This window comes from Diceros bicornis, chromosome 41 (assembly GCF_020826845.1).
Source record: "Diceros bicornis minor isolate mBicDic1 chromosome 41, mDicBic1.mat.cur, whole genome shotgun sequence".
Classification (NCBI taxonomy): domain Eukaryota; kingdom Metazoa; phylum Chordata; class Mammalia; order Perissodactyla; family Rhinocerotidae; genus Diceros; species Diceros bicornis.
This window is the reverse complement of record NC_080780.1, coordinates 1,086,380-1,107,870: the sequence shown is the minus strand read 5'-3', so window position 1 is coordinate 1,107,870 and position 21,491 is coordinate 1,086,380. Positions and strand designations below refer to the sequence as shown.

The 21,491-nt window shown below is 41.6% G+C and overlaps 1 protein-coding gene and 1 pseudogene across 4 annotated transcripts in view; both read left to right on the top strand.

The window, feature by feature from the left end:
- The window catches only part of URGCP (upregulator of cell proliferation), a 72,309-nt gene that overhangs the window by 16,127 nt on the left and 34,691 nt on the right, over positions 1-21,491 (top strand). For 2 of the 4 annotated variants that reach the window (XM_058534696.1, XM_058534695.1), the window contains exon 1: positions 12,017-13,658. The exons of the other annotated variants lie outside the window; for them this stretch is intronic. In XM_058534696.1, the coding sequence (XP_058390679.1) occupies positions 13,645-13,658 (14 nt within the window). In that variant the 5' untranslated portion in view covers positions 12,017-13,644. Of the gene's footprint in view, positions 1-12,016; positions 13,659-21,491 lie in introns of those variants that run through there. 4 annotated transcript variants of the gene reach the window in all.
- Positions 216-6,811, top strand: LOC131400050 (NTF2-related export protein 2-like; annotated as a pseudogene).

Genomic DNA, 21,491 nt, shown 5'->3' with positions numbered 1-21,491 from the left:
GATTTTTTCAATAGATGTAAAAAGATAAATATAATACAAAGTATCTCCTCTGACCACAATGGGATGAAGTTAGAAGTCAATAAACAGACCCTGGAAAATTCACAAAATTGTGAAAAGCAAGCAACATGCTTTTATTTTATTTTTTTGGTGTGAAGAAGATCAGCCCTGAGCTAACATCCATGCCAATCCTCCTCTTTTTGCTGAGGAAGACGGGCCCTGGGCCTGTCTTCCTCTACTTTACATGAGATGCCACCACAGCACGGCCTGACAAGTGGTACATAGGTGTGCGCCTGGGATCGGAACCTGGGCTGCTAGCAGCGGAGCACACGCACTTAACCAGTACACCATGGGGCCGGCCCCTAAGCAACACACTTTTAAACAAAGGATCAAAGAAGAAATCACAAAGAAATTATAAAATACTTAGAAATGAATGAAAACAAAAACACAACATAGCAAAACTTAATGCATTGCAAGAGGTGCTAAGTGAGAAATTTATAGCTATAAAAGCTTACATTAAAAACAAGAAAGATCTCAAAACAACAACCTAACTTAAAGAACTAGAGAAAGAAGAACAAACTAAACACAAAGCTAGCAAAAGTAGGGAAATAATAAAGATTAGAGTAGCAATAAATGAATAGAGAATAGAAAAGCAATTGAGAAAACCAATAAAACCAAAAGTTGGTTCTTCAGTAAGATCAACAAAATTGACCTAAATCTACCTTTAGGTAGATGGACTAGGAAAAAAAGAGAGAAGATTCGAAGTACTAAAATCAGAAATGGAAGTGGGGACATTACCAGCTATTCTGCAGAAATAAGGGATTATAAGAGAGTACTATGAACCATTGTATGCCAAAAAATTGGATAGCCTAGATGAAATGGACAAATTGCTAGAAACACAAAACCTACCAAGACTAAATCATGAAGAATAGAAAATCTAAATAGACCTATAACTAGTAAGGAGATTGAATCAGTAATAAAAAAAATCTCCCCACAAAGAAAAGCCCTGGTTCTGATGGCTTCACTGGTGATTTCTACCTGATATTTAAAGAAGAATTAATTTTAATCCTTTTCAACTTTTCCAAAAAATTGAAGCCAAACCAACACTTCTTAACTCACTCTGTGAGGCTGACATAGCTTTGATACCAAAGCCAGGCAAAGACACTACAAGAAAAGAAAACTACAGACCAATATCCCTTATGAACATTGATGTGAAAATCCTTAACAAAACACCAGCAAACAGAATTCAGCAGCATATTAAAAGGATTATACATCATGACTAACTGGGATTTATTATTGGAATGCAAGGATGGTTCAACATGCAAAAAATCAATCGATGTAATACACTACACCAACAAAATGAAGGAAAAAAACCGCGTGATCATCTCAATTGATGCAGAAAAAGCATTTTCAAGATTCAACACCCTGTCATAATAAACGCAACAAACTAAGAATAGGAGAAAACTACCACCACATTATAAAAGTAATAAATGGAAACTCACAGCAAACAACACTCCAGGTGAAAGACTAAAAGCCTTTCCTCTAAGATCAGGAGTAAGGCAAGGGTGCTTGCTTTCACTACTTGTATTCAACATGGTACTAAAAGTTCTAGTCAGAGCAGTTAGGCAAGAAAGAGAAAAAATATCCAAGTTGGAAAGGAAGAAGTAAAATTATCGCAGATGTTTGCAGATGATATGATCTTATATGTAGAAAATACGAAAGACTCCACAAACCTGTGAGAACTAATAAAAGAATTCAGCAAAGTAGCAGGATACAAAGTCAATACACAAAAATCAGTTGCATTTCCTTACACTAACAGTGAATAACCTGAAAAGGAAATTACAAAAACAATTCCACTTACAATAGCATCAAAAAGCGTAAAATATTTAGAAATTAACTTAACTTGGGAGGTGAAAGACTTGTACAATGAAAACCACAAAACACTGCTGAAAGAAATAAAAGAAAACATAAATAAATGGAAACCCATCCCATGTTTATGGATTGGAAGTCTTAATATTGTTAAAATGTCAATATTGCCCAAAGTGATCCACAGATTCAGTGCAATCTTTATCAAAATCCCAATGACATTTTTTTGCAGAAATAGAAAAATCCATCCTAAAATTCATATGGAATCTCAAGGGGCAGTGAATAACCAAAACAATCTTGAAAAAGAAGAATAAACCTGACTCAGTTTCTGATTTCAAAACCTACTACAAAGCTACAGTAATCAAAGTAGTGTGTTATTGGTATAAAGACATTCATATAGACCAGTGGAATAGAATAGAGGGCTCAGAAAGAAACCCTCACATATACTATCAAATCATTTTTATTTATATATTTTTTTTTATTTATTTTTGCTGAGGAAGATTCACCCTGAGCTAACATCCACTCTGCTCTGCTCCAATTCTCTTTTTATTTTTTGCTTGAGGAAGATTAGCCCTAAGCTAACATCTGTGCCAGCCTTCCTCTATTTTCTACATGGGACACCACCACAGCATGGCTGGTGAGTGGAGTAGGTCCATGCCTGGTATCCAAACTTGTGAACCTGGGCTGCTGAAACAGAGCACACGGAACTTTAACCCCTCAGCCATGGGGCCACACCCAAATCATTTTTGACAAGAGTGCCAAGACCATTCAATGGGGAAAGGACATCTCTTCAAGAAAACTGGATATCCACATGCAAAAGAATGAAGTTGGACCCTTACCTAACACCATATACAAAGATTAACTCAAAATGGATCAATGACCTAAGTGTAAGACTGAAAGCAATAAAACATAGGACAAAATCTTCACCACACTGAAATTCACCCTGAAATCACTGGGTTTAGCAGTGATTTCTTGGATATAACACCAAAGGCATAGGCAACAAAATAAAAAATAGACAAATTGGATTTTATGAAAATTTAATAAGTTGGCACGTAAAGAGACACTATCTGCAGAGTAAAAAGCCAAACCACAGAATAGGCGGGGATATTTGCAAATCGTATATCTGACAAGGGATTAATATGAGAATATGTAAAGAAGTCCTACAACTCAACAACAGAAGAACAACCTAATTCGAAAATGGGCAAAAGAGTTGTATGGACATTTTTCCATAGAAGATGTACAAATGGGCATTAAGCATGTGAAAAGATGCTGAACATCACTAATCATTAGAGAAATGCAAATCAATACAATAAGATATCACCTCACACCCAGTAGGATGGCTACTATCAAAAAAACCAGAAAACAGCAAATGTTGGCAAGGATGTGGAGAATTTGGAATCCTTGTGCATTGTTGATGGCAATACAAAATGGTACAATCACTGTGGAAAACAGTGTGGAGTTTCCTCAAGAAATTAAAAATAGAATTACTCTATGACCCAGCAATTCTACTTCTGGGTACAACCCCAAAAGAATTGGAAGCAGGGTCTCAAAGAGATGTTTGTACACCTATGTTCATAGCAACATTATTCACAATAGTTAAAAAATGGAAAAAACCCAAGTGTCCATGGACTGATGAATGGGTAGGCCAAATATAAAGACCTACAGTGGAATATTATTCAGCTTTAAATAGCAAGGACATTCTGCCATATGCTACAACATGGATGTACTTTGAAAACATCATGCTAAGTTAAATAAGCCAGTCATGAAAAGACAAATACTATATGATTTCACTTGTATGAGGGAAAATCATATGAGCAGTGGAAATCACAAAGACAGAAAGTAGAATAGTGGGTGTCAGGGGCTGGAGGGAAGGGAGAGTGGAGAGTTATTATTTAATAGGTATAGAGTTTCAGACTTAACAAGAGTTACGGGGATGGATGGTGGTGATGGCTGCACAACAATGTGAATTTACTTAATACCAGTGAACTGTATACTTTAAAATGGTTAAGATGGTAAATTTTTTATGTGTATTTTAGCTCAATAAAAAAGGGGAAGGGAAAAGACTAAAGTCAGAAATGAAAATGGAGACATTACTACCAATTCTACAGAAATGAAAAGGATTATAAGAGAACTATGAGCAATTGTATGTGAAAAAATTGGATAACCTAGATGAAATGGACAGATTTCTAGAAACAAAATGTACCAAGACTGAATCACAAAGAAATAGGAAATCTGAATAGACCTATAACTAGTAAGGACATTGAATCAATAATAAAAACTAGAACATTGAATCAATAATAAAAAAATTTCCTGACAAAGAAAAGCCCTGGACCTGATGGCTTCACTGGTTAATTCTATACAACATCTTGAGAAGAACTAACACCACCAATTCTTCCCATACTTCTCAAAAAAATTGAAGAGGAGGGAACACTTCCTAACTCATTCCGTGAGTCCAGCATTGCCCTGATACCAAAGCTAGACAAAGACAGAAAACTACAGAAGAATATCCCTTATGATTATTGATGCAAAAATCCTCAACAAAACACTAACAAATTGAATTCAGCAGCATATTAAAGCAATTATACACCAGGTAAGAGGTGAGGAGAGGAGCGAAGAAGTTATACTGAGAAGTAGCTGCAGTTAGAGCTAAAGGGAGGAGATCCAGAGAAAGAATAAGATTAAAACTACGAGGAAATTCAGAAAAGACTGGTCTCGGGGAGACAGAAGAAGACACCAAGGAAAGAGTGACCATTTTCATGAGGAGCCACAATCCAGTCATGCATGCCAAGGGAGCTGGACACGTGAGGATGTAGTGACACTGCCTCTGCTGGAACAGGCTGCTTCGGGCTCTCTGATGGCCTTGTCTGTTGATTTTAAAACTTATATAGATCAGGCATGTAGAGCTGCTGAGGAATTTGTCAATATTTACCATGAGACAGTGGACTAAAGAAGATGGGCACTAATCGGGCTATAAATGGACAAGGCCACTTTAATATGGAATGGCAATGTTAACCAGTTTTTTTGAGATGTTGCCTTCTAGTGAATTCCAAGTAAATATGGTAGATTGCCAAACAATTCACGAGCAAGCTACCCGAGCCCAAAGTACAGTTCTTGTTGTGACCAGTGGAACTGTGAAGTTTGATGACAACAAACAACATTACTTCAACCAGAACTTCCTGTTGACTGCTCAGTCCACTTCTAACAACACTATATAGAAGATTGCAAGTGATTGCTTCCATTTTCAAGATTGGGCTAGTTGTTAAAGGGGGCAAAAGTCCATACTCCTTTGGTTCATTGTTTGCAGCTACAGAAATTTATGTGAAGTAGTTCATTTAATTGTAGAAGCACTATAAACTAGTATGTGCTGAAACTAAATTTCTTTAAGTTTTAAAATTCCAGCAGCATCTTTTCTAGGAGCTGCCATTTTGGATTTTTGCCATTAAGAGCTTTAATGCTAGTTTTTTACATGCCTTGTATACATTTCTACTAATGGCATTCTTATAGTAATATTAAACACATGATCTCTGTACTAACATACTTGCTGTGAACCCAGGCTATTGCAGAAATAAAATCCTTTTATAATATTATAATTTTATAGTAAAACACTTACCTGTTTTCAGTATACACTGGTAATGCAGTATTAATATATGGCTTTTTCAAATCGGTTCAATTAAAACATTCCTGATTTAGGTTTGCATAACTACTCTGACAGTGGAATTGCATGTAGAGATGCTCAGTAGTCTTTTTCATGTTAAGTAATGTCTTTTATGTTTTCTTATGAAGTGAATAAATCAACTAGAGAGATGCAAAATGTTCTCAGTTGATACCTGAATATTCGGTACATTTGGTGACTTAAAAAGCAAAGCTTCTTTTTTTTTATTTTTCTGAGGAAGATTCGCCCTGAGCTAACATCTGTGGCCAATCCACCTCTTTTTTGCTGAGGAAGATTTTCCCTGAGCTAACATCTGTGGCCAATCCTCATCTATTTTGTATGTGAGCTGCCACCATAGCATGGCCACTGAGGAGTGGTGTAGGTCTGCGCCTGGGAACCAAACCCAGGCTGCCAAAGTAGAGTGTACCAAACTTAACTACTAGGCCACCAGGGCTGGCCCAAAAGCAAAGCTTCTTAAAAATATTTTTCTTGGCAGTTCCAAGCCTGTAACTTCAGGTAGTGAATGGTAGTCGGACTAACAGCTTTAATGGGAGAATAGGGAATGAGAAAGGTAGAGACCCAGGGCTGGAGCCAAAAGTAAGTATGCGTGACCAAATGGTAAGTTTTTGGTACTTGTTTCTACCTCATAAAAATGTAGTCTATTCTTAGGATTTAAATCACCAAGGTAATAAGTATACTTACCAAATGGTCATGAGTGTCACTTTTGTTCTAAGAATGATTTTTAAAGGTTTCTCCAATTCATCTCATACTTATCACCAATATGTGTCTCAATTTACTTGAGAACTTATGGAGATAAAATGTCAGCCATAAGCCTAACGCTGTAGCAGGGTCTAACAGGAAAGTTGGAAACAAAGCCATTACTATCTCTTTGTGACACCATTAACTTCTAAGTCTTCCATGTGAACATTCGGCCAAAAATCTCCTGTGTATTACCCACTTCCAAAATAAGTGATTTTCCCTTATATTTTATATTATTTTTATTTTTTAGTTATTTAAAGTTAAAATTATTTAGTTTTACGATTTGTTCTTCCATATGGCATCAAGCAAATAGACCTGTTTTAAAACATGTTTTTGTTATGTGGCTAACTCTTTGTCTTTTTAGAGAGAAAATAGAGAACAGCAGATCTTTATAAACCTATAAACTTCGAAAGAACAAGTGTATGTGAGCTGCCACCATAGCATAGCCAGTGACGAGTGGTGTAGGTCCGTGCCTGGGAACCAAACTCAGGCTGTGGGTTTATTATTAGAATTATTCTCTTGGGCCAAATTATTCTCTTAGGCCAAATTATTCTCTTAGGCCATATCCTCTATTCTCTTATAATTCTATGTCTCAGCTTCTAAAGAGAAAGAAACCTCGCTTTGGTTTTCAGTTAAACTTTAAAGATCTTTCCATTCTTATAATTTATTTTTTTTAATGTTTTAAAGCTAGATGTGCCTGCTTCGTTTCCACATTGCAATTCTAAATTAAGTTTCTTACCACTAAAATTAAAAACCAATAATTCATTTATTCTTGCCCCAAACTACACGCTATATTTCTGATATAATAATGAAAGAGAATTAAAGAGGAGAAGGGGTGGAACTGAAATTTAGATCACAACATCTTGTAGTACTGATCAAAACGTACTCATTATATCCTATTCAAAATGAGCTTATTCTTATTTTGGATTGGCTTTTTAAAACTTTTTAAAAGCGGTGTATAACTAGCAATAACTGAATTGAATGGTCGTATACTATTCATTAATTGTCATATGTTTTAAGACTTGTATATAAATTGCTTTTTCCAAATTCTTTATAACTTTTATTTTATTTATTTATTTATTTATTTGAGGAAGATGAGCCCTGAGCTAACATCCGTGCTAATCCTCCTCTTTTTGCTGAGGAAGACCGGCTCTGAGCTAACATCTACTACCAATCCTCCTCCTTTTTTTCCTCCTAATGCCCCAGTAGATAGTTGTATGTCATAGTTGCACATCTTTCTAGTTGCTGTATGTGGGACGCAGCCTCAGCGTGGCCGGAGAAGCAGTGCGTTGGTGCACACCCGGGATCCGAACCCGGGCCGCCAGTAGCGGAGCGTACGCACTTAACTGCCAAGCCACAGGGCTGGCCCTATAGCTTTTAAATGGCTAGAACTACTGTACTACTCTGTGTGTGTGTGTGTGTGTGTGAGAGAGAGAGAGAGAGAGAGAGAGAGAGGGAGAGGGAGAGGAAGAGAGGGAGGGGGAGGGGGAGGGGGGAGAGAGAGAGAGAGAGAGAAAGACCAGCTCTGAGCTAACATTTGTTGCCAATCCTCCTCTTTTTGCTGAGGAAGATTGGCCCTGGGCTAACATCCATGCCCGTCTTCCTCTACTTTATATGTGGAATGCCTGCCACAGCATGGCTTGATAAGCGGTGCATAGGTCCGTGCCCAGGATCTGAATCTGTGAACCCCAGGCTGCTGAAGTGGAGCGGGCAAACAACCACTACACCAGTGGGCCAGCCCCACTATTAATCTATTTTTGCTTTTGTTGCCTGTGCTTTTGGTGTCATATACAAGAAATCATTGCCAAGTCCAATATTTAGCTTTTTCCCTATGTTTTCTTCTACGAATTTTATAGTTTCTGGTTTTATGTTTATGTTTTTAATCCATTTTGAGTTGATGTTTGTATATGGTGTAAGATAAGGATCCAACTTCATTCTTCTGCCTGTGGATATCCAATCCAGTTTTCCCATCACAGTTTATTGAAGAGACTATTCTTTCCCCATTTTGTGTTCTTGGTACCCTTCTCAAAGATCAGTTGATTGTTAATGCATGGACTTATTTCTGGGCTCTCTATTCTTACTATAGCTTTATAATATATTTTGAAATCAGGAAGTGTGATGCCTCTAGCTTTGTTCTTCTTGCTCAAAATTGTTTTCACCATTCAGGGTCCTTTGTGGTTCCAAATGAATTCTAGGATTCTTTTTTTCTATTTTTTTTTTGGTAAGGAAGAGTGACCCTGAGCTAACGTCCATTGCCAATCTTCCTCTTTTTGCTGAGGAAGATTAGACTTGAGCTAACATCTGTGCCCATCTTCCTTTATTTTGTATGTAGGATGCCACCACAGCATGGCTTGATGAGCGGTGCGTACCTGGGATTCAAACATGCGAACCCCAGGCTGCTGAAGCAAAGCCTGCCAAACTTAACCACTAGTCCACTGGATTGGCCCCCTCTATTTTTTTTTTTTTTTTTTTTTGGTGAGGAAGATTGGCCCTGAGCTAACATCTGTGCCCGTCTTTCCTCTTATTTTCTATGTGGGATGCTGCCACAGCATGGCTTGACGAGTGGGATAGGTCCATGCCTGGGATTCAGACCCACGAACCCCTGGGCCACTGAAGCAAAGCATGCCAAACTTAACCACTACACCAAGGGGCCGGCCCCTATTTTTTCTTTTTTTTTTTTTTTTGTAAAGACTGCCATTGGGATTTTGATAGGGGTTTCACTGAAACTGTAGATCACTTTGGGTAGTATGGACATTTTAACAATGTTAATTCCTTCAATCCATGAACATGGGGTGTCTTTCCATTTGCTTTTGTCTTCTTTAATATCTTTCATCAATGTTGTATAGTTTTCAGTGTACAAGTCTTTCACCTCCTTGGTTAAGTTTATTCCTAAGTATTTTATTCTTTTTGATGTTATTGTAAATAAGATTGTTTTCTTAGTTTCCTTTTTGGGTAGGTTGTTGTTTGTGTATATAAGTGCAACTGATTTTTGTATGTTGATTTTTGTATCCTGCAATTTTACTGAATTCATTTATTGGTTCTAGTAGATTTTTTGTGTTTGTGGAGTCTTTAGAGTTTTCTACATGGAAGATCATGTCATCTACAGAGATAATGTTACTTCTTCCTTTCTGATTTGGATGCCTTTTATTTCTTTTTCTTGCTTAATTGCTGTGTCTAGGACTTACAGCACTATGTTGAAGGAGAAGAAAGAGTGGGCATCCTTGCCTTGTTCTGGATTTTGTAGGGAAAGCTTTCAGCTTTTCATCATTGAGTATAATATTAGCTGTGGCTTTTCATAAATGGCCTTTATTGTGTTAACGTAAGTTCTTTCTATACCTATTTTGTTGACAGTTTTTATCATGAAAGTGTGTTGAATTTTGTCAAATGCCTTTTCTGCATCTACTGAGATGATCATGTGATTTTTATTCTTCATTCTGTTAATGTGGTGTATCACATTGATTGATTTGCATAATTTAAACCATCCTTGCATCCCAGGGCTAAATCTTCCTTTTTCATGGTGTGTGATCCTTTTAATATGCTGTTTAATCCAGTTTGCTACTATTTGGTGAGGATTTTTCATCTGTTTATTGGGGATGACTGTCTTTGTTCTCTCACTGAGTTTAAGAAAATTCTTTTGCGTTCTTTGTCAAGTAGTTCATGGACTTCTATTTCTTTAGGGTTAGTTACTGGAGCTTTATTAGGTTTCTTTGTGGTATTATATTTGCATGGTTCTTTGTGATCCTTCTGGCTTTGGGTTGGTATCTGTGCATTTGAAGAAGCAGTACCTTTTCTAGTCTTTATTGACTGGTGTCAGCAGGGCAAGACCTCTTCAGTCAGCCTGGTTAGAGATTCTGGGTGGGCTGGCTGATGGCTCTATGGATGGACCTACTGCTGAGGTCTGTGGCCAGGCCTGCTGCAAGTGTTAACATGTGTGTGGCCTGCTGCCATTGTCATAACTGATCTTTGTGTGTTGATTTTGTCATCTGCAACTTTGCTGAATTTGTTTATTAGGTCTAACAGGTTTTTGTTGTTGTTGTTTGGGTTTTGTGGAATCTTTAGGGCTTTGTACACATATGATCATGTCATCTACAGAGATAATTTTACTTCTTCTTTTTCAATTTGCATACTCTTTATTTCTATTTATTGTCTAATTGCTCTGGCTAGGATTTCCAGTACTGTGTTGAACAGATGTGGCAAAAGTGAGCATCCTTTTCTTGTTTCTGTTTTAGGGAAAAACTTTCAGGCCTTCACCACTGAGTATGGGATTTTCATATATGGCCTTTATTAGGTTGAAGAAGTTTCCTTCTATTCCTAGTTTGAGAGTTTTTGTCATGAAAGGTCATTGAATTTTGTCAAGTGCTTTTTCTGCGTGAATTGAGATGATCATGTGTTTTTTTTTCTTCATCATATTGATGTATATATTACATCAATCAATTTTCATATGTTGAACCATCCTTGCATTCCAGGAATAAGTCCTGCTTGGTCATGGTGTATAATCCTTTTCTATGTTTCTGGATCCTGTTTGCTAGTATTTTGTTGAGGATTTTTCTATCAATATTCATAAAGGATGTTGGTCTGTAGTTTTCTTGTAGTGTCTTTGTTTGGCTTTGGTATCAGGGTAATTACCTCATAGAATGAGAAATGCTCCTTAATTTTTTTGAAGAGTTGGAGAAGGATTGGTGTTAATTCTTCTTTAAATATTTGGTAGAATTCACCAGTGAAGCCATCTGGTCCACAGTTTTCTCTGTTGGGAGGTTTTTTGATTACTAATTCAATGTCTTTACTTGTTGTAGAGCTATTCAGATTACTTATTTCTTCATTATTCAGTTATGGTTGATCGTGTGTTTCTAGAAAGCTATTTTTTCCCTTAGGTTATCCGCTTTGTTGGTGTACAACTGTTCATAGTATTCTCTAACAGTTCTTTTTATTTCTGTAAAATCAGTAGTAATGTCCCCACTTTCCTTTCTGATTTTAGTAATTTGAGTCTTCTGTTTTTCTTAGTGAGTTTAGCTAAAGGTTTGTTAATTTTGTTGATCTTTTCAAAGAATCAACTTTTTATTTCATTGATTTTTCTCTATTGTTTTTGTATTCTCTATTTTATTTTTGTCTGCTCTAATCTTTAATATTTCCTTCCTTTTGCTAGCTTTGGGTTTGGTTTGCTCTTCATTTTTTTGTTCCTTAAGGCATAGAGTTTATTGATTTAAGATCTTTCTTCTTTTTTTTTTTTTTTATTTTTTATAATTTTATTTATTTGTTTTTTCCCCCAAAGCCCCAGTAGATAGTTGTATGTCATAGCTGCACATCCTTCTAGTTGCTGTATGTGGGACACGGCCTCAGCATGGCCAGAGAAGCAGTGTGTCAGTGCGCGCCCGGGATCCGAACCTGGGCCGCCAGCAGCGGAGCGCGCACACTTAACCACTAAGCCACGGGGCCGCCCCTCTTCTTTTTTAATGTAGATATTTACAGGTATAAAATTCCCTCTTAGCACTAATTTTGCTGCCTCACATAAGTTTTGGTATGTTGTGTTTTTATTTTTATTTTTGTCAAAGTATTTTCTAATTTCCTTGTGATTTATTCTTTAATCCATCAGTTGTTTGAGAGTGTGTTGTTTAATTTCCACATATTTGTGAATTTTACAGTTTTCCTTCTATTTTTGGTGTCTAGTTTTATTCTATTGTAATCAGAAAAGATACTTTGTATGATTTAAATCTTGTTAAATTTATTAAGACTTATTTTGTGGTCTAACATATGGTCTATCCTGGAGAATGTTCCATTTGCACTTGAGAAGAATGTGTGTTCGGCTGTGAAATGCCACATACTCACTAAAACATGTTGAGGAAGAATATTTAATTTCAGTGAACATATATTACTTATTTTTAAATATATTTTAAAACAAAGTTTATTTAAAAATATTATCTGACCTCCCTCACTCCAGTGGCAATCATTGCTGCCTTCAATCAGGCCATTTAGTGGTTGCCCACTCCCCAAACTCTTTCTAACCCTAGTCCTCTTGGATTTATACCTAAATTGGGTCTAATAAGCCCCTGTGGCTTTACTTATCAGCTCACATTGACAGAGCATTAATTGTTTTCTGAACTCAAGACAACAATTGCGACCTTCTATTTTACTGAAGGGAACAAGGATGGATTCTCAGGGAAGGAAAGAGACCATGTACCTGGCAATGTATTAATCACTTTACACATATTAACTCATTCAACCCTCAGAGAGAGGAAGGAACAACCCATTATTATCCCTATTTTTCAAATGAGGAAACTATGGCTCTGGGAAGGTTCTACCTTGCCTGAGGTTCCAGAGCTGGTAATTAGCTGAGCCCAGATTTCAACCCAGGTATTCTGGTTCCAGAGCCAAGGCTTTCAGTCACTGCTTTGTTGTCTCTTATTCTAATTGGTAAAAATAATAACATAATGATTAATTATATTTAATATAACAAAAATGTGATCAACAGTGGTTTATATTGTTCAGAGATTTTTGTTAAGCGTTTTCACTTACAAGAGCTCAATTACTTCTGAAAACTCATTTTGCTGAGACAGGAACTGAGGCTCAAGCACCCACAAGTGATGCTGTGAAACACCAATGCAGGAATTCCAGACTCATTATTATTGCTTAATAATGCAACATAAATAATAAAAGTGCCCACAGTCCTTAGGGCTCCACAATGTGATTTTACACACATTTTACGGGGGTAACTGGCTCGGAGAGGCCAGCAACTTGTACAAGACAGCACAGCAAGTAAGAAATAGCAAAGCTGTTGTTTTGCTTAATAATAATAACAACGCCTTGTAGTCCTGGACTAAGGAAAGGCTTTTCTTACGGAAATTAAACTCAAATCGCAGGGAGGTGTTGACTTCACCAAAATCCGGCAGCTGCGTCGTGGCCCGAGGGCAGGTTTTCGGCTGGTTTTGCACCAGAGGAGCCTCCTGGCGAGTCCCGGAGATTGAGCACCTGGGGCACCTGGGCAGGTGGGCGGGTCCGCGCTGCAGGCCGACGTGGGCCGCCCCACGCCCCCGGTGCCAACCCCGTGCTCCCCTCGCCCCTGCCGCCCCGAGCTGACCCCAGGCCCACTCACATCCCGTCCCCCGCCTCCCCGAGCCGATACCCGGCCGCACCCCTATCGTACAACGGGCCCACTCACAGGCCTTCTCGGGTCGACTCCAGGCCCCCGGCCCGCGCTCCCCAGCCCCCTCCGCGTGTCCCTGGCCCCCTCCCTGCACCCCCGGCCCCTCCCCGAGCCCCGCCGCCTGGAGCGGCCCGGGCGGTCGGTCGGTGGCCGGCGCGAGGCTCCTCCCCGGCGGAGTCGCTCTGCGCGGAGGAAGCGGAGGCGGCGGCAGCGCCGAGACCTCGCCGCGCTCATGGCGTCGCCCGGGTGAGTGCGGCGCTCGGGGCCGCGCCGGGGTCGGGGCTGCGGGCTGCGAGGTGGGGGCTGCGGGGGCGGGCCTCCCCCCGGCCTGCGGGACCCCCGGCCCCCCGGCCCTGGGCCCCTGCCGCCCTCCAGGCCCCGGGCCCGCTCCCGCCGACCTTGGGCGGACGCGGCCGGGCGGGGGGCTGCGGGGGCGCGGGCGGAGGAGAGCGGCGCGCGGGCGGGATCCGGGGGCGCCGGGGCCAGGGCCGGGGGAGGGCGGGCAGGGCGGCGCGGCCCCCGGCGCCCCAGGCCTCGGAGCCGCTCCGCCCCGGGCGCCGGGTGTCGGCGGGCGCCTGCCGCCCGGCCCTCGGTCTGTGTTTTTTCCACTTGCTCGCGTCGGAGTTGATGCTGGGTTCTCACCGCCGTCGGGACGTGGCCTGAACGTTAGGAGCGAGGGCTGGGGGCACCCCGCGCCGGCCCGGTCCGGGGCGCCTGGTCGGCCGGGCCGCGGGCCCTGGTGGGATGGCTGCCCCTATTCTGACATCAGCTCTCTTTTACTGTCTTCGTATTAACGTGTTCCTTTTAGCGAATAATGATGACAGAGTTGTCATTTTTTTTTTAGATCCTTATTTGCGAAATAAAACCTCAGCGTTTCATTATGATTACTTTTTGTTTTGGTAATTTAGCTAGTCATGAAAGCTGGGAATGAAAGAATTGATCCAACATCTTCACTTCACAGAGGAGGAAAATTAGTCTCAAGGTCATTGCTTTAGTTGGTAAAATTCTTCGTTTGACTGTTGTCTACCATTCAGAGGGTCTTAGAGTAGTGGCTGTGATAGCAATTCAAATTGTACATCTTTACATTTCACGAAGAGCATTTACAGTTGTCGAGGCCTGTGTGGTAGAGATGATGGATAGCAGGCCTCTTACAGGTGAGGCCTGAGCCATGCCATGGAGTGAACTGGCTCAGTGCAGTGGGCCTTAATGGAGCAGCCTGGATTTGACTCCAGCCAAGTCATGGGCGTTTTCCATCTACTTGCTGTCTTTCTAGGTTTGGGGAGCAGTGCTCACGAAATACCCAGTACTTTGAGCTCATAAATAGAGTAAACAGCAGCCCATCCCTCAGAAGACCAGCCTGATTCACCCAGGGGTTCAAGGTCCCGCTGTGTTACTGCCCCTCTTGTCAGGAAAGGGTGAGGCAGGGCCCCCTGGAGGCAGCAGGGGTGGCTGAGCCTATGTGGGGCTGCCATGAGGCCCTTTAAAAGAAATGGTGCATTTGGTGTCCAAGCCCACAACTTTGTAGATATGGGTCAGGAGTAGACTTGTTTCTGGGCTGGTATGCCCCTCTGTGAGCCAATAGACCCTAAACTGTGTCCCTGTAGGTGGCATTAATGCAGATTTGATATTTGCAGTTCCAACTATTTGTGATTGACCCCATGAGTCTGCAGTTGGTATTAATATGTAATTTTCTGAGGGGTACCCATTGCAAAGCTGAGGTCACAAACTTTTGGTATACTTTATTTCATTTTATAGAGAGAACTATGCACTTATTATGGTATGTACAAATTTGGGGACAGTCCACATCTCTAGATGTAACCCCCAAGTGTCCACTCTGCAGGCTTCACTGGGAGACATGGCTTCCTGTGATCCTCTTGCCTGTCTCAGCTGACCAGCAGACATTCAGCCTGCTAGACTAGGTGCTCTGGGAACAAGTCCAGAGATTCGGGGCAGGGCTGGGAGGGGAGCCCTGATTCCTGCTGGGCTTTTGTGCAGGAGCTTCCAAATCCCGTGTGCTTTCCTAAGTGACAGTCTCCATAAAAGAGTTGGGAAGGAAAGATTTCCTGACAATCTTTGAGGACCCTACCAATGTGCGAGGCGTTGTGCAAAAGGAAATGGCAAGAATGAAGGCATCAGAGGAAAAGATATATTTGAGATGACCCACAGCCCGGTGTGTTTGGAGCTAAGTGGAGAAGGGCCAGAGAAGGAGGCTGGGCCAGACTGTGGGACCTGGCCTCATGTGTGGGCTCACTGCCTACTGCTCACTGAAGGGTGTTTGTCAGTCGAGCTCCTGGAGAATCTATGCGACAGCAGTGTGGAGGAGGCAGAGGGGGCAGGAGAGATGGAGCTCATCACCCTGCTACCGACTGCCCTCCACTCCTATGGCCCCCACCTCCTGTCTTCCGTGCTCTGCCTGCTCCTTCCTTGTTGGAGTTCCCTTGGGTTCTACAGTCCATCTCTGCTAATCTGCACACACATTCTTTGCATGATTGCATCCATTTCTGCAGCTTTAAATGTCGTCTCAATCAAAGGCTCTTAACCAAGGGTTCACACTTCATGGGTGGGTTTCTGGGGTCCCTGTGTTCCCTGAAATTGAATGCAGCCTTGGAGGTTGGTGTGTATTTTCCTGAGACCAAGGGCTTCATCAGTTGTAGCCCATCTTGAAGGGGCTCCTACCCTCAGCAATGTTACTACCATCTCTCCACACCCACCTAGAGGGATAGCAAACCTGGATTACCTGTGCAAAGTATATATATTTTTCAGATTGTTGATGGTAGATAATTTGAAAAACAAAAGAGTATAAAAGAGAGAATAAAATTCAAATGTAACTAGACTTTTCATAGACCACTGCTCTTAAAATTTTGGTGTATTTTTAATTAGGTCTTTATTCTTATCAGAGAGCCTTACAAATACTGCTAGAGTCCCCCCCCATCTTAGGCAAGTATCCTGACAGACATTTACATGTTATGTTTGTTCTTTGCTCTGTTTTCCCCCCCAATTTTTTATTGTGGTATATTAAAATTATTTAAAATATTATATTTTATATAATTATAATTTATAGTGTAGTATAAAATATATTAAAATACACTTAACGTAAAATTTGCTGTCTTAACCAGTTATTTGCTCTGTTTTTACGTAAATGCTCTCATACTGTTCCACAGCTTGCTTTATTCACCCAACAGTATGCTTTGAAAATCTTTCCATGTCAGAACAAGGAACAGATCTATCTAAATTTTGACACTTTTATAATATTCTGTGGCATGGTTATGTTATTTACTTGAGAATGTTTCCAGTTTTCTCTGTAAGATAATGCTGCACATTGGTGTCTCCCTCTGGACATGCACAAGTGTTTTTCTAGAGTAGATAAAAAGAACTGGACCTTGTGGTCAGGGGCCTGTCCATTTGTAATTGACACTATCAAAGTATCCTCATAAATGGTTGTACCACCTTTCCCTTCTACCACCAGATTTTAAGGGCTCTCTTTACCTCCCAACACATGATGACATCAAACTTTAAAAGTTTAGCCTGTCTGATGGAATTATTGAGTCAAGAAATAAGAAGCTAATGGCATCTTCATTCACCCAGTCTTTAAAGACAGAAACTTCGTCCCTGACCCCTTCTAGTCCCTCAGAAATAGTCCCAGTTTTTTTGATCTCATTGATAACATGAAGTTCTAACGACCCTCCTCCCATAAGTGAACTCATACGCCTCAAATTTTTGTTTCAGAAAATGTGGTCATTGAGCACTTAAGTAATCTCTTTACTGGACCAGAAGCAATGTAAGGAGACGTGTCCTAGGAGGTGAAGGAGCTCCACTTGGGACCTCATCTGCTCTCATGGCCATTCCTCTCAGGGCTTATCTCTGTTGGCAGCTGAAAGCACTCCCATTAACATCCACAGAACACTTAAAAGTACCTAAGACTTAATTTTAACCTTTTGTGTTCCCTGTCCAGGAAGAGTCTCTCCCAACACCGTCATTTTGTGGGGAAGAAAAGGATCCTGGGCTTTGCCTTCTGGGAAGGGCTCAGCTTTCCCACTGGAGCCTGGCCTGGTCCAAATGGGCCAGAAGAGTTCCGGGCTCTTCACACTGGGTGGAGGATGGCTCCTCTGGCGTGGCTAGGGAAAGGAGGAAAGGGCCCACAGACTACACTGTGGGGAGGAAACACTGAGTACCTCAGACAAGGTGTGTGTCTGCTCCTGGGAGAAGTCCAACAGGAGCCCTTAGCCTGGTCAGTAGCTGCTGTGGCTTCTGAAGAAGGGATGTGGCTTAGCCAGCAGGACACAGACTTTGCTCCTCCCCCATGGATCTGGGATTGCCCAACGAGCCAGCAGCCGCCCTAGTGTGGCCCCACTGGAGAAAATGGGAGAACTAGGAGGGTGTTGTAGGCTGAAGCTTCCCTGGCTCTGCAGAGCAGCTCACCAGACCTCACTTACCTGTCTGTGGGTGGAATCACCATGTGGCCAACCTCTGCCCAACTCAGAGAAGGGCCTCTTACCCAGAACCACAAGTGGCAGAGGCTTTCCAGTCCAAGGGAATGTTATTTTCAATTTAGATCCTGCCTACTTCCAAAAAGTGTTTTATTCTAAGTGCTTTTTCATCTATTATGTTATTTAATTTTCACAACAACCCTATATGTAAGTACTGTTATTATGCCCATTATACAGATGAGGAAACTGAGGCCCAGCAAAGCAGTTTAAGTTAAAACTTGATGCAAAATGACCCCATTAAGTATGGTTGGTTTAAATTGGATGGTTGGTTTAAATTTGGTCACTGAGGCACAAACAGAAATGTTGGATTCTGTATTTTGTTGTGACCACAGAGCACACAGTATCTCTCCGGCATGCTCTGGATGAAGCTGAAGTAAGGATGTGTTCACATGGTTCGTTGGAGTAAGAAGCTGGATTAGCGTAGCGGTTGTACCTTCAATTATAGTTTTACAAAAGATACCTGAAAATGAAATAATTTAGAAGTGGATCCTTTCCTTTCCAGGATTCCCACTCGGAGGTTGTGCATTCCGAGAGCTGCCTGCATGTTGGAAAGGCCTTTCCTGCTGTAATTCAGACATAGTGGTTCTGCTTTAGATTCTCTCTGCATTGTAACTTTTTATAAAATTGTTAGTTGCCTTATTTTTAAAAACAAGTAATATATGCGCATCGTACAAATTTCAAAAGGTATAAAAGGGACTTGTGTGAAAATTCAGGCACCTCACACCCTGTTCCCGTCTGAGAACCAGGACTGCACTGGGGTGGCAGGGTGCAGCGGGGGTTCTGTGTCCTCCCCCTTGTTTTGTTTTAAACTCAAAATGCATTTTGGAGATGGTCTTGGTCATTTTTCTTTCTGTTTTGATTCTTGGCTCTTTCGTATGGATTGGTAGATCTCTGTACATTGAGAAAACGAGCCTTTGTCATTTGTGTCAGAAATACTTCTCCTCAGTCTGTCGTTTGCCTTTTAACTTCATGAAGGCTTCCCTACTGAGATCTTTTTTTAAGAAAAATAAGTCTTTAATATTTTCTTTCAGGGCATTTTTTGTTTTGTTTTCAAATTTGAATCTTAGATCCAGCTGGTATTCATTTTGGTAAAATTTAGCAGTAGGGATTGACCTTTATTTTTTCCAGGTTGTTCTAGCTGCATAGTCACCAGATGCTCAAAGCTACCTGGATCAGAGATGAAATGCCCACTGTATTTGGGCCTATTTCTGGGCTCTCCTTTTACTGAACTGTCTATTCATGAGCCAGCACTACAACCTTAATTCCCTGTGGCTAGTACTATCTTTACTATCTGGCCAGGTTTGTCCTCCTTCATGGCTGTTCTTTTTCAGAATTTTCCTGATTATTATTGTACAAATAATTCTCCATAGAATCAATTCATCTGTTTTTGAACCTAAATTCACTTACAGGTTAGTTCAGGGAGAGTTGACTTAAAAAATTATATTAAGCCTTCCTTTCCCCCAAAAGGATATGCCTTTTCATTTGTTCAAATCTTTTATATTCTTTAGTATTTAGAAATTCTTTTCATATGGGTGTTGTACGTTTATTACATATATCCTTAAATTTTCTCTTGTTCGTACTATAAACGGGAATTTTCCTTCCACATTTCTAAACTAATGTTTGTATACAGGAAGGCGGTTGAGTTTTTAAAAAGTTGTTGTGTGTCCCCAGCTTAATTCTCATGGTTTTCAGTTTTCCAGTTGATTTTTTGGGTTTTCCAGGTCCGATCATAATTTCTTTCTGTTACCATGGATAAATAACAAGTTGATTCTGCCTTTGTTGTGGGTAGAGTATGTGTCTTTGGGAAAGGAGCCGAGGTGGTCTTTCCGGTACACGGTGTAGGGCTGACTTCCCCAGCAAGCCGTCCAAGCCTGTTCCAGCCCCTGTGTCTATGCAGCATCTCCATGGTACCAACTTGCTCATGATCCCCTCCAGCCCTGCCCACCCACCACCTTCCCCTGTAAGATGGTAGCAGCTCTATTGAGCCTGAACACTTGGAGGTTTCCTGGACTCTGTCTTTCTCACACACTCTGTCCTTCACAGAGACTTGGAGAGCCCAACCCTGTGTTGTCGCCTCTGGTGCTACCACCTACGTCTGACCTTCGTCCTCTCTCATCTGTTCTCAACATAAGACAGGCGTGTTACCTTGGACTCAGAGCATCCTCCAGAATAAAAGCCGGAGTCTTTTTTATGGCCTAGAAAGCTCGGTCTTACCTGACCTCTCCTACTGCTTTCCTCCTGCTCACTCCATACCAGTCACACTGGCCTCCCTTTGATCACTGAACACCCTCAGGCCTCTGACTGGATCACTCCCCAGGGAGCCACATGGCTTATGCCCTCACCTCCTGCCAAGCCTGTACTTGCATGTCCCCTTCTCCAGGAGGCCCACCCTGACCACCCTTTAACTACAGCAGTCTGTCCCCCAATTCACCACATGCTGAGACCCTGATCCTGGTCTATGCCGTCTTTCTTCTACAGCACTTAATGTCTTCCAATGTATCCTCTATTTAAAACCTTTAAAAATTGCTTATTGTCAGTCTCCCCCACCTTGTTGAATGTAAGCTAAGTGTGGGGATATTTGTGTTCTTCACTGATGTGTCCCAAGCTCCTGGAAGAGTTACTAGCAGTAAATAAATATGTGGATAAATCTAAGAGAACATTGGCTGCCTTATGTAAACTTGCTTCATGTATGTAAATCTCTCCGGATCCTTAGAGCAACCTGGTGAGGTGTGCAGGGCAGGGATGGCCAGCCTTGTTTTATAGACTAGCATATGTGTATTTTGTAGAGTTTGTGTAATGAGTGTTCATAATATCTTCCCAACTTAACTTTGCTGTAGGCTCCTGGAGGATTAGGGCTGCGTTTTAGAGCTTGTACGGTGGCTCCACAGCATGAGCCCGGAGCAAAGACTGTTGCTCATTATGCCATTTCTCTTCTGGAACTCTCTTAGGCTGGGGTGTTGCGATGGTTATCGCCCCAGGGCCCTGCCGAAGGGTCATCACCAGCAGCCAGGACATCATTGCCAGCATGTGCAGGGTGTGCCCTTTCTCAGTATGCCACCGCTTCCTGCCGTTGAGGGGTTGTAGGTGCAGAAAAGCACGAGGACAGCAGTGGCCTCCCCATCTTGCTCCCCACACACTCCAGCATGTTTTGGGGGACTAAACTGCCAGGCTGCACAGTGCTTGTCTGTTGTTGTTAGTGCCCTCAAGTCGATTCTGACTCTAGCGACCCTGTGTCCAACAGAGCGAACCCTTCCCGGTCTTCTTGCGCCATCCTCTCACCTTCCAGTGCCGTATCAGGCAATGCTCCACTGCTATTAACAGGGTTTTCATGGCCAGTTTTTTTGGAAGTGGGTGGCTGGGTCCTTCTTCCTAGTCTCTCTAGTCTGGAAGCTCTGCTGAAACCTGTCCACCCTGAGTGACCCTGCTGGTATTTGAAATCCCAGTGGCACAGCTTTCAGAATCACAGCAACACGCAGCTGCCACAGTATGACAACAGACAGACGGGTGGTGTGGTTCTCTGATCAGGACACAAACCCGGTCTGTGGCAGTAAGAGCACCGAGTCTTAACCACTAGACCACCAGGGCTGGCTGC